At 29.0% G+C, this 16,896-nt stretch overlaps 1 protein-coding gene across 1 annotated transcript; it reads right to left on the bottom strand.

Moving 5' to 3' along the window:
• Window positions 1-7,220: 7,220 nt before the first annotated feature.
• Window positions 7,221-9,670, bottom strand: LOC105367653 (uncharacterized). The gene is made up of 5 exons (XM_011506424.1): window positions 9,583-9,670; window positions 8,086-8,133; window positions 7,936-7,992; window positions 7,779-7,820; window positions 7,221-7,384 (listed from the first exon to the last, which is right to left on the bottom strand). Exons 1-5 carry the CDS (start codon window positions 9,647-9,649, stop codon window positions 7,260-7,262), a joined length of 339 nt encoding a protein of 112 aa, XP_011504726.1. The 5' UTR covers window positions 9,650-9,670; the 3' UTR covers window positions 7,221-7,259.
• Window positions 9,671-16,896: the final 7,226 nt, after the last annotated feature.

Here is a 16,896-nt window from a genome sequence, read left to right as displayed (position 1 = left end):
TTTTCGTTAAAAAAAAAATTCGTTTCTTCGCTTAGGACATTGTGCCAAATTATTTTTTAAACCTTCACAAAGAATGAAAAAATTTCTTTATGAATTTAATTTAGTCAATCATCAACTAATGTAGAATTAAGTTTGTCTACCCTTTGAAAGACTTGAGTAGACGAGTGAGGGAAAGAAGTGCCGAACTATGCATATTTTATTCATAAGCGAAGATACACTCGGCGGCAATCGCTCGCGAATTGTATTCACGTCAAGAGCAATCAAGCCGGGCCCCCGCGTGTATTCAGAATTTATTAACATTTCGACATGCAACTGCTCCTCTCAGTCACGAGCCTCTGAGTGAGCGCGTGTGCGTGAATCTTCTGCGTCTTTCTTACTCACACTAAAATAATAGGCCCTGTATTCGCATAATAATAATAGGGAACAATTCTCGTGGATTTTCATACTTTCGTCCTAGAGTCGCCGACGTCTGTTGTACAATTATTAAATGTACAAAAGAATAAATTATCGATTTATAAATCCCATTCCATTAGCTTCGATAGCTCGAATGGCGCGTTTATTATGTTCATGTAGTTTATTTCACCAAAATCTTGAATAAAGATTTCTAAAATATTAATGACCACCATTCCAAACACGACTAATAACTTATTATAAAAGGCCATAACAGATTATATGTATACATTTGCCAAATTGACAATGATATTAAACAACAATAATAAGAAACAAGAGATTGTTAAGTTTTGATCAAAGTTAATAATATCATGTATACCCTTTTATCAAGCTTATTTTAATTATTCTATTAAAGTACAATTGACTCATAAATAAAATGCAATAAAAAAATATATATTGTGGCCAATAAGAGAAGCTGCTAGCTAATAAATAAATAAATGTATCGGGTAGGAATAAAGAATGAAGAACTAATTAGAATAGAAACGACTAGCAGACATAGAAATTAAACCGCACCTTCGCGATCTTTACCTCTCCTATATCAATCCTTTATAAACGGGTATATTAATTTTTTCTCCGCTACTTCCGGCTGAAATAATCAGTCGTAGATGGCCGGAAGTGTTTAGGCTTCGTCACGCTTGTTTTAATGGAGACGCGCGCTTACGGCGCTTTCGACGATACCAATAGATCGCTTTAAATTTCTGACCGGATAATTTCAAGACGTAAGAAGCGCATGTAGTTTCGTTCGACACCTGGCATCGCCGCGAAGGAATTAATTGTTCGGATTAGCTTATCGCGTAAGAGGAACCTGCTACTATATACCGACCTATGCTCTGTCTGTGTATACGTGCATGCCTGTGCGTCCGTACATAAACTTAGGCTATTTATAAAAAGATCGGGGTTAAGACCGGCTAAGACCAGGCCTCCGCTTAATAATTTCCGAGAGACGATGTCCTTTCTTTGTATTTTTTTTTTTTTTAACAATTTGAATATGACTTTACGATATATATGGCTTATAGTTCGACTTATTTTTCAAGTGTGTGGAACGAAATATTATTTTCGTGAGTTTACGCAGTTCTGACTACCTCAAAATATAAAAACAATAAATTATATAATTATATTCTATACAATAATTGTAAATAACAGTGGTAATTTATGAAGATAATGATTATGGGGCTTTATTTAATTTGTATTAACATTGTCCTTAAATTACCATAAATAGATTTTAATTTATATGGCATGGATTACAAATTTGATTACAAATTTATGAAAATAGTGATTTATTTATTTTATTGCAAGCGTTTTGTGTGCATAGAGGCTAAATACTTTATGATCTTTTTATAAGATATTTTTTTAATTATCAATACAGGACGAGCTTATATTTAGACTAAACATACAACGTACACCTATTATGGACTCGAAATCAACTTAAAATTAACCTTAAAGTAACTTACACGCGCTGAATCGCATTTTCACAAAATTTATATTTTAACAATCATTTTTGTATATGCTCGTAATTTTTGTAATCGCACTTATTGTAGCTGTGAAAGCTGTGTGAGAGAGACACATATATATATATATATATATATATATATATATATATATATATATATATATATATTTAGATCCCCTTGGATATTTATAGTCAGCAGCTCCCGAAAAATGTAAGGAAGACAAAATAAATTTATTTAAGAGCAATTTGTTTGCCGGAACAGGTTAATCGGGGAGTATTCGAGTAATCAAAACGTGATATTCGCGTCTCAACGCGCTCAGTCCTGGCCGCCACGTTCTTGTGCTCGGTTTATATATCGCGAAGATTTACTGACAATGTAGCTCGTAAGGTAGAACGTACATAGAATATCTCGCGACTCTTGCGAATACTTACATAAATGGCCGTTAATCGAGAAATACTATCTTCACTGCATGGAAGAACCAGTCGTGAAGTTATGTCAGCCGTAGGCACTAACGATCACTTTTTGCGTAGCTTCGGGAGAATCGCCGTGTAACAAGAAAACTGCGCGGCTGTCTTTCGCAAAATAATTAATTTAGATTAAGCACCGATAAGATATTGAAAAGCTGTTGAAAACTAATATCAGATAGACTGTTTGTATTAATTATTATGAAAACGTTTTACTGTCAAACGAGCGATTAAGATTGCATACAACCGCTCACATTAAACTTGTTTCTCATTGTCTAACAATGCTTTACGTAGCTGTTCCTTGACTTGCAAAGCATAGGTTATGTTATACTCAATCTAATATTATAAATTCGGTGGTGTATTAAATTTCAGTTTTGTAGACTAGTAATAAGTGAGATCCACGAAATGAAAATATCAATAAAAATTAAGCTTTAACAATTAATTTAGTTTAGAGTGCACGAAACTACTGTTCATAAATAAGTATTTAACTAAAGTTTAATGCCAGTTATGACACTATTATGCGCTTTATAGTACATAATTAAATCATATATATATATACTCATTGAATAAAAGAAAGCAAAAATCTTATTTTAATATTTTTAAGTATTTAATTGATGCTTTACTTAACATATTCACGGCTAATATTAAACCAAAGTCATAATGAACGGATCGATCGGTCAGATTTCTAATTCCATTGGGTAAACTTTAATGCATAGATAATCGAGAACAAAATAGATCAAATAAACATAGCCCGTAACGATGGGTGTACATCCGATTGTAAAATATTTTTTTCAGTTTCGTAACCCGTAAGATTAATCGTAACAAATAAACAGGCACAGGGCAGCCGAAAAGATCGCTGCTTTCTTCAGCTGCTCAAAGTACGGCATGGATCGAAGAGCTGTATTTTCCCCGTGAAAAGAGAAAAGACTTGGAGAAAGGAAAAAAAACACAAAATATTCACGGGCGGTTTACCACAAAGCGAGCGTAGAATCGGCGATGGAAGCGCGAGTTCACAATCTAATGAATGAAGCGAAGCGCGGAAAAGAAATGTAGAGGCTTTAAGCGGCGCTCGTCTTCTTGCTCCTTTCCCTCATTCTCCATATCAAACTATGTCCCGGTATCCGTTTCAACCTCGGCATTGTTTTCCTCTTCTCTCAGCACGTCTTATAAGGAACCTTTGAAGCGGGCCGCGCTCTGCCACTTGCAAGCTACCGGCTGTTAAATTAGGCGAAAAACTCCCCGCTGTCCTTAAAGGTTTAGAATTGCAAGAGGTGGAGAATAGAGAGAGAGAGAGAGAGAGAGAGAGAGAGAGAGAGAGAGAGAGAGAGAGAGACCGAATTTTCCAACTCGAGGTCAAAGAAAGTATCGTACCCAGTGGGTTAAGTTACCCATACGCGCCCAGGGCAATCGGGTGTAATTAATGAAGAGAATCCGGTCTAAGTGTTTAAAGTGTCTTTTACGAGCGCGGAATTTATGGTGCATCAAAATATTTCTTCTCTCTTTTATTCGATTATCCGCAGACTATTCAAAAATCTATAACCGCTTTTCATAATTTTGTGACATTGCGCGTTTCCAAACCTACGTGGCCAATAATTAATATTTAAAAAAAAAGAAGAAAGTAAGGCGTGACATCAGATAGTATCGTGAAGAATATTCACAAGGGAATGTTATCATTTTTTTTGCAAATGCCTTTATGTTGAATAATAGTACCGTTATAGTTGAGTACCAATTTTCATACAATGTATAGATTAAAATAATCGCTTAGCACTCGCAGTTCTTTTAATAAGCCTTTCAGAATTTCCCACAAAAATGAAAAATATATTGCACGAAGCATCTCAAGTAGCTAATCAACGAAAGCGATTGCGTTTAAGATAAATGCTCGCATGATGAAATTACATATTCATTAGCTAAGTGGTTTGGATAAGTTAGAGAAAAGTTAATGTAAAAGAAGAAAACTTACCGCACATCCTTATTTCACGGGAAAATCTATTTTGCGTGACGCTTTTTGTTGGCTTCTGTTAATTCGCGAGTTATGGTGTCGAACACCGCGGGTGAGGACGAGTGGTTTTGGCTAGAGGCAACTACGGTACCTTTTTAATAATCATTATTCTATCGCCGAGGCGGACGATTAACCGTGGCCACGGAACGCTCCCTCTTCGGAAAATGCTCGGTCAAACAAGTAAGAGATGAGGCTCAGGCGACTTCGAGCAATTTTTTCATAAATTAATCTATTGAACAAACTCTAATTTCCGTTGAGATTAAATTTCATTTAAATGCACGTTGATATTAATTTTTATGGATTAATTATTTAAGAAGCCATCGAACTATCTCGGATGTTCTATAATTTACGTATTTTATTTGCATCTTAAGCAATTTGTATTGAGAAAAGTGAACTTATTAAGCTACATATAAGAATTCGGATTAGGAAAGGGCGCGCACAAGTACACCACGTTTAAGAAGAAGAAGGAGTGTGGTGTAGAGGAGTAGGGAGGACGTTGGATGGCGTGAAAGAGAGAGAGAGAGAGAGGGGGGGGGGGAATATTATAATTATAGGATTTAATATTTAATGGAAAGGAATTTATTTTGAAACCCACCTATACGTCTCGTGTTATATTTCTCTACATTTTATTCAAGACAATCAAATTTTAATGAAATAGAATTAACGCATATACAAATATGTCAGCTTCATAATCAAAGTTTAATACAATAGTCTCGACATTTATATGACCAGCTAATTATTATAAACGTACTAGACTTCATATTATTTGCGTAAATAGACTCAATTTAGAAATTACAGCTGCTGACATGAAGTTTTATTATATATGTATAATAAACTTTACTATACAATTCACTATAAAGTATATGTTTGTATGCATGAAAGCGCACGCGTGCGCACGTTTATTTATTAAGTCAAGTATTTTAAAAATATCATAATAATAGAGTATTTTAATTTGATTGAGCTAATATTAAAATATTCATTCAAATCTATTTAAATAATTAAAATTTGTATAAATAATTTATTATAATATTACTTCGGCATACTTTAATGGATATTATTTATATATTGAGTTATTTATATATACTTGTTATTAAAGTGAACCCGATAGAGTATGGACTTCGATTAATTCGACACAGCTAACCGTATGATAGCCCTTTGATGATTAACGGTCACAAATCCTAAGAAGCCACTGAGCAAACAAATATGTGCCTCTTAAGAACGCGGGCGTGATCCTGGTCCGCTTCCATGGCGATAGCGCACCAACCTGTCGTCACTTTTATAGAATAAGCCAAGGGAGTAATAGGAGGAAGGCGATTCTGAGTGACAAAAGCTCCTGCCATTCAATTCCAAGCTGTCCTCTTATATGAGCCCGTTTTTTCATATGCTAAAATGCGTCGTCGTGAAAAAGGGAAACGGAGCGTGATACTGAATCAAATGTATCGTAATAAAGGATGCTGACACTTAAAAGGGAGCGTGGGATCAGTTTTGTGTGCGCGCTTGTGTCTCTTAGGTACGGAAGAGGCCAATGTAAGGGGAAAGGACACTGTCGATGGTCCGTTGAACGATTGGTAAGATGCGTCACGATAAGCGATTTTCCCAGTCAATAAACGACATTTTATAGAAGGATAGGAAGTTAATATCTATGCTCTTTTCTATAAATTCCAAAAACTACAGTTTCAAATAAATTTCCAATAATAGATATGTTGAAGGTAATATTTTATAGTATTTTAATTCGTTAAATAATCGTTTATAATAATCTCCTATTCGAGTATTAAAAATATATATGCTCTCTTCTCTTCTTTGTAATTGATGTGTAATAAATCTTATAAAATTAAGATTTCTTATTATTTAATATTTCAAAGCCAATGTTAGTATTTTTTTTCATATAACATTCTAAGAAAGCTATTAATTCATTAATTACACACAGTAATGCAATTTCATCGTTAAAAATGTATTAAATTTTGTATTTTAAAGAAAAATATTATATTTATATGTTAATTAGTCGAAAAATAATTGTTTGTCTTTTAATTTTTACATCACATTTAATTCAAATAAAATATCGATTACATAAATTAATATTGTAATGACAAGATATATTTGTATATATATATATATATATATATATGTATAATATTCTATAAATGTATATATACATATATAGTTTATACGTAGATAATCACCATATATTATAATTTTTTAATTTTTATACATAATTTCTATATTCATTTTAAAATGATTGGTTTTATAATAGAAAATAGAATAGAAGCAGATAAAGAACTTCTAAACAGTCCTGCGCATGCGCATTCGGGTATCTACCTTACTGGATATATGCCAGTACTGTAGACCTGGTAATGGAAAGTCTGTGTTTCAAACTTGAGAATGCAAGATGGCTAGGTCAGGGCTATTATACTGCAGAGCGAGAATCTAAATTTAATCAAATGGTGATCGATATTATAGTTTTATATGCATAGAGAACAATTTACTCGTAGTTAATATATTTATTAACTAGAAAATTCTATTTTCAATTAATTACAGATATTGAGGTGTTCAATATTATTATGAAAATTAATAAATGTATTCTTGAAAAATCTATGTTTTTCGACATAATAGCACTAAACACTTATTTTATTGAACGTTATATATTACGTAGTCTTAAATAAAACACTTATTACGTTAATAATTTTTCAAAATATTTATTATATAATTATATTATTATTGATAAGATAATATGTAACTAAAATATTAGATTTATTTTTTTTTTAAATTGTTTCATATAAAATAATAAAATAAAAAAAATGGCATTTATATTTATAATATTAAGCCAAATTATAATTTGGCTGGATATAATTTATTGACATTTGTTGAAACAGCCTCTCATATCAAATGTTGGATTAGCTAATCCTTGTTCTGAAATATAATATTTTGTTTAGTTCGATAGTAAAAATAAGTTAGCATGTAAAAAATTATGTTATATAATTTTTGCTTACTTGAACATTTATCAAGACATTTGGTGACATCACCTTAAACAGCATAAAATTAAATTAATTAATATATACAAATATAGAGTAATTTAAGAATAAAAATTTTAAATATTAAAGAATCTATTGTCGAATGAACTTGCAAATTATTTCATATAATGAATTTATTAGACTAAACTTATTAAAATTATAGTTGAATGTGTCACTTCTGTAAAAATATATGTTGAATACATATTATTAAATAATACGAGCTTCTACATTCTAAATAGTAATTATGTTTTGCAAATAAATGTTAATTACAATTAAGAATTTTTGTTTGACTATTAGCAACACTTTTCTATATTATTTATGATTTAAATATAGATACAGTTTTTTTTTAACTATGAAAAGTAATTGTTTCTGAATAGATAATTATTTTTAGTCAATGAACACTCACTCGTAGGTTTTACAACATCTTTAGCGAATGGAGATTTTGGATCTAAAAGAAGTCAGTATTATAAAAATTTGTGTAATTATTTCATTATTATACAAATGATTTAAATATCATAATATTAATTGTAATTGGACGAATTGTCCAGTAAAATGATGCATACCCATACAATAGGAGTAACATAATTGTACATTAAATGATGGATTTTTCTTAACTTCATCTACAAAAATTCAATTTGAATTAATTAATTTTGAATTGCATAAAACTAAAATTGGATATGAATATTAAAGTTATAGGCAACAATTAGTTTTACCTGTACATTTTTGCATACAGTCAGAAACTAAATCTGCAACAGCTTTATCTAAAAATGAATTAAGTTGAATTAGATTATAAATTCTGTCATTGAATAATAGATTACATTAATACAAACAATCGCTCTATAAATTTCACTTTCCATTTTATTATATTTATTTATATTACAAAAAAAAAATATATTTTGCGTATATAAAAGATTAATATTTCTATGTTTATAGGAAACATAAAATTTGGCAAGATAATAAGACTAAAATTTGAAGCCACGAAATTTATTACATTTCATATTTTATAATATATTTTCTATTTATAATATATTCCAATAATAAAATATCCTATATTCAAACGTTGGGAATAATTTTAATAATAAAAATGGCAATTGAAAAAAGAAATAATTTTGGCTAACGAAATCTTTTTAACTGACATTAAATCAATAGATATTAAAAATTACCTTTTTTGCAGATGACAAAATAATTATTAGAATATTATATTTTCATTTATTACATTATTACGAAATTCAAATTACTCAATATGACATAATGAACGTAGAGAACAATAATTTTGTGATCATATTTAATTATAATACATAAATCGGCGTATAATTACTTTTGAATAAAAATATCACTGCATGAAATTGGATTAAAATGTATTCTAAGTATTAATCGTACATTACAGTAATTAATGATATAATTGAATACATAATAATATATATTGTTATTACATAATTTTATACAGTTTGATATAAGTGTGTAATTTGCTACATGTATAAATTTGATTTTACAAAATTTTTTTTACAGAATTTTAATGCCTTGAATACAGAACTACATTAAGATACCGCATTAAGAAAATTATTAACAATTCGCAAATATTATTCTGTATAATGAAACAATGAGATTAATATTGATAAATTACGACTAATAAAATAAATTATCTGAGTATATTTATAATTATTAGTAAATAAATGCATACCATTATTTTATAAATGAATAAAGCAATATTTTCATGCATAATAATAAGCACTTACTTTATTAAATTCTGTATTAACAATGTTTAAAACTAAATTCATGTTGAATAAAATTTGATAAATAATGGTAAAAATAAAATTAAAACATAAGTAATTATATAATTGAAGTGCAATTATATATCAAGTACATCTCAGTTATACAAGAGTAAGATATCAAAAGATTAACGCGTAATTTAAATTAGAAAATAGATTAGAAATTAGATTATTTGAATAAATAGATAATTTTATATTTAGAATAATGTGAATTTCATAATAAATTAGAAATTTTCAAAAAGAAATAATTAAAATAATAATTAAGCATATATTAAAAAAATAATTAGTTGTTATTTAATAATTTAAGTACATATTTTTAAGATTATTTATGAAATTTTTATTGAAATATTTTTCATTCCTTGATTTTTTTATCACACAACTCATTGTTTAACTTGAATTTGTATATTAATTATTTAAAATATTTTAAATATTTTTTCTTACCTATTTGTAATGTAAGTAAAGAAACAAGTAAAATTGTAAAGAAAATTGTTGTCAATGTCTTCGACATTTTTATATATTTGTAAAATATCTTAATACGAATAGTGTGATGAAAAACAAATGAGCACCAATTTATATAGTTTCATAAATGTCAATTTACTTAATAAGTCTATTTTTTATGATAAGGTTTTGGTTATATAATTTTTTTTTATCACTAATGTAAATAAGCATTAAATAAATGATGTTTCACTAAACAAACACACACACACACACACACACACACACACACACATATATATATATATATATATATATATATATATATATATATGTACAGTCGTAATTTATTACAACCATATAATCATTATTTACGAAGCAAATTATATAATAATACATGATATAGCACGTGACAACCTTATATGAGAGATCTTAAATTTTATTTAATAATTTATAATACACCAATAATATAATAATATTTAATAAATTCGACAAATCATTTCTCCAAAATTTTTCCATGTTAATTTTATAAAAAAAAAAAAAAAAAAAATATATATATATATATAGTTATTCATTAATGTACTAACTATATGTATAACAAGAATTTATTTTCTAATTTTATTTCTATTATTGTATCGTTAATTATATTGTGATATTTCGATTGAAGAAATTTTATTACATTTAAATTCCATACATTTATATAAACATTAAAATACTTAATATTATTAATTATAAATTAAACGAATATTTAATCAAGTACAATTTGATTTATTTTATATAAAATAGATCTAAGATAATTGATTATAAGGTATTATATTTACACTCTGCTTTTATTATTTGTTTTCGTATAAATACAGATTACTATCTCTATACCTTATGTGTTATACTGTCATAAACTTTTTTATATTATACTAGTTATGTAACAAGATTATGCTTGAATTAGCAGTTCAGTTACATTATTTATTTTTATTCACTAATATTTGATTATTTTCTATATATCAACTATGGCGTTTGATGCTTAAATTTTTTATAACTATTATAAAACATTTTTTATATAAGTATTCAATGAAAGATAGTATTAAGCTTCTTTTCTTTTTATAAGTTACATCTTCAATTTACATTTAAGAAAATAAAAAGTTGTATAGATTATGTATAAACTAATATCGTAAATTTTAGTGTCATACAATATTTCTTTTATTTTTATTTAATGTATATTTCCTTAACTAATAATGATAATTGCAATATATAAATATTGTCACATTGTAATAAATTTTATTAATAACTTTAAAACAGTTTCTTGCAAATTAAAAATAATATTATATCTAACAGACATTTGATTTCCTTTTATATTTTATTTATTTGTAAATTTTTTTAATAAATTTGTTTTGAACAAAAATCGTTCAATTTCAAAGTATTTTGATATTAAATTATATGAATATAAAACTTCATAACAATTCTTGTTTAATTTTTCGTATAAAACTAATAAGTTAAGATTAAAATTAAATAATGTTACTTATATAGTGTATTATTTTATTTGAATTTACCATAGACCATAACATAGCGTACATCAAATTATTTTAATAAATAATTTTCTATACAATTCGTCCATATATAATGAGATAACAAAATAATAGCATTGCTCATATTTAAAATATGGATCACATTAGATATTTAATTAATTTTGAAAAGAAAAAGATAAATTACTACTATTTAATTACTGTTACTTAATAATTAATAAAATCATTTATTATGGCATGAAAGATTAAATGAAAAAAATAATAATCAAGATGTAAAATAAATTTTCATAATATCGGAAAAGTATAATTGAAACAATAATAATGATAAAACATTTAAAATAATAAAACATAAATATCTTAATTGCATATAAGCTATTTGAAATTAAATATAGTTTCGAAGTTATGGATAAAGCAGAAAAAAAAAAAAATAATAATATTGCATAAAAAACGAGAAAAACACGTGTCACAAAAAATTTTATTATTTCGTTATCACTATTACACTCGTATTTAATTTTCAGTCAATCAGCATTTAGGTATATACTGATATTATTTTACGAGTTGCTTGTAAATGCTGGTATTACGTCCAAAAGATGCAGCGTTTGGGTGCTTAGCATGGGTATAGCGTGTAAAAGTGCACAGGAAAGGACCCGGGGCTTGTTACTTTTGCGGTCTTAAATAGTTTGTGCTCCAGGTTATAATATCGGTATGGGTAAGACTCATTCGTGAATAAACGAGTATAAAAAATATGTCCAACAAGCGAGTTCGCGAAACATAATATGAGTGATAAAACGAACCGCGAGTATGAACTCCGACGTGCGGACCACGAATTCTATTACAATAGTTAAATGTAAGATCTTGAATTATTCATAGGTTATCCAACGATAAAACCTTCTCTATAGTGTTTGTAGAGAGCAAATTATGGGAGAAAAGACATGCGTCAACCGATATTGGAATAATTTAATTCTACTTGAAATTGCAAAATGAGGTATTTCAACTAGCCCTCGAGCGTTGTTTATATATATATATATATATATATATATATATATATATATATATATATATATATTCCAAGTATTTGTTTATTTTCTTATGCTTTATTAACCTTTATATAAGATCTGAAATATTGTTACAATTATTTATATACTATAATCTATGTTGCAAATGAAGAAAATCGTGAATAAATTTTTAATCACAAGTATCGGATTTACTAATTGTTCGAACGCAATCAGTTATGAAAGTATATTCGCCAAATATCTTCCTACTGTAAATAAATATAACATCTCTATAATCGGTGCTTGAAACTATAATTATACTTACACAGTATTAATTCTATAAATACATTGATGACATTTCAATTGACATCTATAATTTTAAATGATTAAAATATAAAAAATTGTTTATTCATATAAGTATATAAATATCTAAAATTCAGCAATTATTCGTTTATTACAGTCGTAACGTTACTAACATTTTGTACACTTATAAAAAACTACTTAATTATAAATAAATATTCAAATTACGAATGAATTTTGTCATCTATATAATTAAGAATTCGTAATTTTCAATAAATTTTCATAATTATTTATGAATAAAAGTATTTGCATATTACTTTTTAAGTAGTAGATCTTTATTAAATTAAATTTACGTCTGAATCTCTTTTAACTATCATTATAAATGGCTTTAAGTCGTACAAAATAATTTATTAAACAATTTATAGTTATACAAAAGTTTTTAACAAATTAAATGTCAAAATTTACAAAAAGTATTTCACAATGAATAGAATAATATAAAATATATTCTTATTGTCTGGACGTTACAATTTTAGTTACCGTTTTCAACTGAAATTCAAAGATCGCCTAAGGCTATCAACGCACATATTTTTCTTCATCAGTGAGAAAGTAATGATATTGAAAATAACATTAAAGTATCACATAGAGGATCTGTCGTTCACATTTAACGGCTTCTGATATTTTTTCATACATTCTGAAACAGCGCTCGTAAGTGCCGGCTTTTTCGTTTAAATCACAATTTAAACACACTCGTACCGTCGGAAAAAACGAAACATTCTTTTCATGAAGCATTCACAGAATTTACCGATGTAACTTTACATGCGTCACTATGCCGTAGAATTCGCGAGTGCCCTTTTCTTTTTCTTTGCGTCGGCTTCAGTCGTCGTCGAGCCAAAGTTATCAAGAACGTGTGAGTTCTGCCTTACGACGGCAATGCACGTGGTGTATACACATACCCAGCGGCTATAACGAAGGCCGCAGTAAATATTGCGGATGGACAATGATGTGAATTACGAAGGTTCCTAACCCATAAATGGCTTGATTTTATGTTGGCAGGGCTAAGAGGCGCATCGCCACACAGGACGACGACGTTTTCGAACTGCCGGCCCAACCGACACGAGCTTTCCGTCGATTTTTTTATTGTTACGCGATCCTACTCTCGCTGGACATTCTAAAGCGCTCGTTACGGTTAGTATTTTCTTTTTCTTTTTTTTTTGCTTTTTTTTTTCTTTTTTTTTTTTTTTTTGCTTCTATAGATACATCAGTGCGATATAGCGCTCGAATAGGCGATTTTTTCAAGTAAATTGCATTTAAATTACAACTCAACAATAACTTCGTGTAGATAGAATTGGCATTGACAATGGCATTGACTGAATTTTTATCATAGATTGCACTGAATATAAACAGCGGAGTAGAGCGAGTATTTGCATTATCGGAAATAAATTATTAATAATAAACAATTTCATACATATCATATCATAAATATAAAGTTTTATATAATTTTGTAAATTGTAAAAAAAAAAAAAATAATTTACAAACGTTATCATCATTTATTTAAAATCATTTTTTCGTTAAAAAATGTTGCAAAATATCATACTATCATGCATTAATTTAACGCATATCTTTTAAATTAGGCGTTTCTTTGATAATATTTTTTTCTTTCTTTATTTTTAGCGATTTAAATTAGACTGCCTGTATTGCACCTGGAATACATATGGCTTATTCGGAAAGCCATAGAAATTTTTACATGAATTGCTATTTATGAATAATTACTATCAAGTCATGATTGCTGTGCATAGATTATTCAAATAATTTGGCATTATAATTTTTTTTTTTTTTTTTTTTTTTTTTGCTCGTTATACACATATAAATATAAATTACCCTTTCTGGTTTTTATTTTTATTAACTAATATTGTCGACTTTATTATAATGCTTGGTACGTAAAGAGCCTAGTCAGACGACTAATGGCAGACCAATAGATCTCGTGCCTAGGTTTGGGCTCTGCAGGCTCAAATTATTCTACGATCGATACGTAGCTGTAACGCCAGGCAGTTACGTATGGCTGTCGACACGAAAAACTCAAAGAGTGAACATACAAGTTTCTGGGTTATAGAATAATAGTGAGAGGACTTTCTACCATCAAATAGATTTATGAATATCCTGTCACTCGCGCGCCCGGCATTATATCTTCGCTTCCAACTACTCACTCAAGTGTGCAAGTTAATCGTCTCGTTTTCGCGCGTCCGAAGTAGTCAGCATCTCGGGCACGAATACGGTAATGAAATCATACGCCATGTACTCGGTAGAAAAAAATCATAAAAAGGAAACACGAATATCACAACAAATAATATTCTTTGGAATATTCATTGTATGGCTACATGATTTTTATCGGCTCACGCGCCAAAGATTATTTGCTACATGTCGTTAGGGACTTTTTATTCTCTTTTTGCAAAGTAGTTCGCGCGGTGTTATATCGTGTTGCAATCGTCAATGATAAATTCGTGTAAATTTTAAAACTTCTCATTGTTACTTGGAAGACAGTTCAAAATATTATTCAAAAACAATTTTTTAGAAGCAATGAAAAATTACGATGCTAAAGATTTTTTTTTATTTTTTGATGTATTGATCCATATGGTTTTAAAGATGAAGCCGTGTAAAAAAAATCAGCTTCAGAAGTAACCTTATACTTAAATTATGATTTTATGTACTGTATACGAATGAGAAATTCATTGTATAAATAAATAATGTTACGTATCGTATTAATGAATTGATAATATTATGTATATTTGATTTTATTGAAAATTCGTAATCGAAGGCTCTAAATTATTTCATTAAAAACTGTAAAATTTTGTGATGAAAGTGGGTAAATTTGTTGGTATATTTCGTTAAATTATTTTTCTTTGTTATTATTAAATTTGAAAATTTTAATGAAATATTTACAAATATTCAAATTATTAATATAAGATTTTTAATTATATTTTGACCAAATAATTTATCATCGAATAATTTGTTTGGCCATTTATCATTTATTTAGAATCAACGTCGTATAATTGAATATACAGAATCTTTAAAAAGAAATTAAAAAAAGCTTATGTTTATATTCGAGACGTATACATTAAAGTCCAACTGAAAATAAATAAGCTTACAAAGTGTAAATTTAACAAATATTTTAAATGTACATGGCATATAAGAATCGAGAAATCGAAGCTTCTCGAGAAAAATAAACGTCTTACTTGTAAACTTGGGTAATGTATCGGAATCATTAAAAGTATGGTTCATCCTACAAAATGTATATGCCTTCCAATAACGTACGGCTAAAAAGTGATCGTATTACGAATTGATGTTGTTGGATGGTTATATATATTCTTTATGGATAAATAATTAGATTTTACCGAGAGACAATATTCTGTTCGTGCGCAGTTCAATCAAGATCGGCTCGATGCCGTAATTTATATTTATTCCCTAGAGTTTGGTCACCTCGAATCGATGCAATAAGTCACCTGTCTAACTGGTTAAGTAGCAGCAGAAGCGTCCCAATGAAAAAGAATGAGATAGAGACAGAGGAACAACGAGATTATCTGCGATCCGGATAAACCGGCCAGGCGCGCGCCCGGATATCAAAGACCGATGTAAGTCAGGATCTTATCGTACAAAATCCCTATTTATTTTCGTACCTCTGTGCCCTTGTGCTTTGAGTTGAGAATCAAAGTGCGTCTCTACATCTGTATAATCATGCATTTGAAATTTACACGAAACAGTGTCGACGTGCATCGGGAGCTTAAGAGATAGTCATTGGCTGGATAAGTCAAGATTGATCTAATCAATACTACTTGTTCCTCAATATTCATCGAGATTCAAGTCTTATTTTCCTTCATAAATTCGATTTTTCGACTGAATAGATGCCTCGTTTTTTTTTTTATTTTTATTCTTTAATATTACTATGCATCGAAATTTTGATATTACATTTTATAGTTACAATTATAGACGCTGTTTATTATTAGACGAATAGCGGCACACGTAATACGGTGCAGCATATGATAGAATAGTGGTTTACTTTACATACAGACTTCTCACCAATGGCTGACGTTAATTTTGAAAATTAAATTTCAGTTAAATATGCTAGCGGAAGAAGGCTTTATGCTCCTTTGTGCCTCAACCCTGAAATAATGGCACCGACATCGGTAACATTTGAATGCCAATGAATCAACCTCCCTTGCAGAAAGTCTCGAGACACCGAGTATAAAAATAAAGTGGATCGCAGTGTTATCGGCTTTGTCTTTGACCGTTAGAAAGGAAGCCTAAGCGGAAGAAGCGAGGAAGAAGCGAATAAGTCGGGTAAGGGAAGGGACTCGGGCGCAATTCTTGGGAGACGGTTGAGACTCCAGCAGCGTTAGCCTCCTGGTTGGCGTACATAAGCGTGAGTCGACGCGTGTCACCTGTCTGTCACGGTCACGCGACCAAGCTCAGGACCTCCCCCCTTGAAAAATCGGGCAGCACTTGCGCCGCGGATGCAC

The sequence above is a fragment of the Ceratosolen solmsi genome, unplaced genomic scaffold (assembly GCF_000503995.2).
Source record: "Ceratosolen solmsi marchali unplaced genomic scaffold, CerSol_1.0 scaffold10, whole genome shotgun sequence".
NCBI lineage: Eukaryota > Metazoa > Arthropoda > Insecta > Hymenoptera > Agaonidae > Ceratosolen > Ceratosolen solmsi.
The sequence above is the reverse complement of the archived record's forward strand: the minus strand, read 5'-3'. Positions and strand labels throughout refer to the sequence as shown.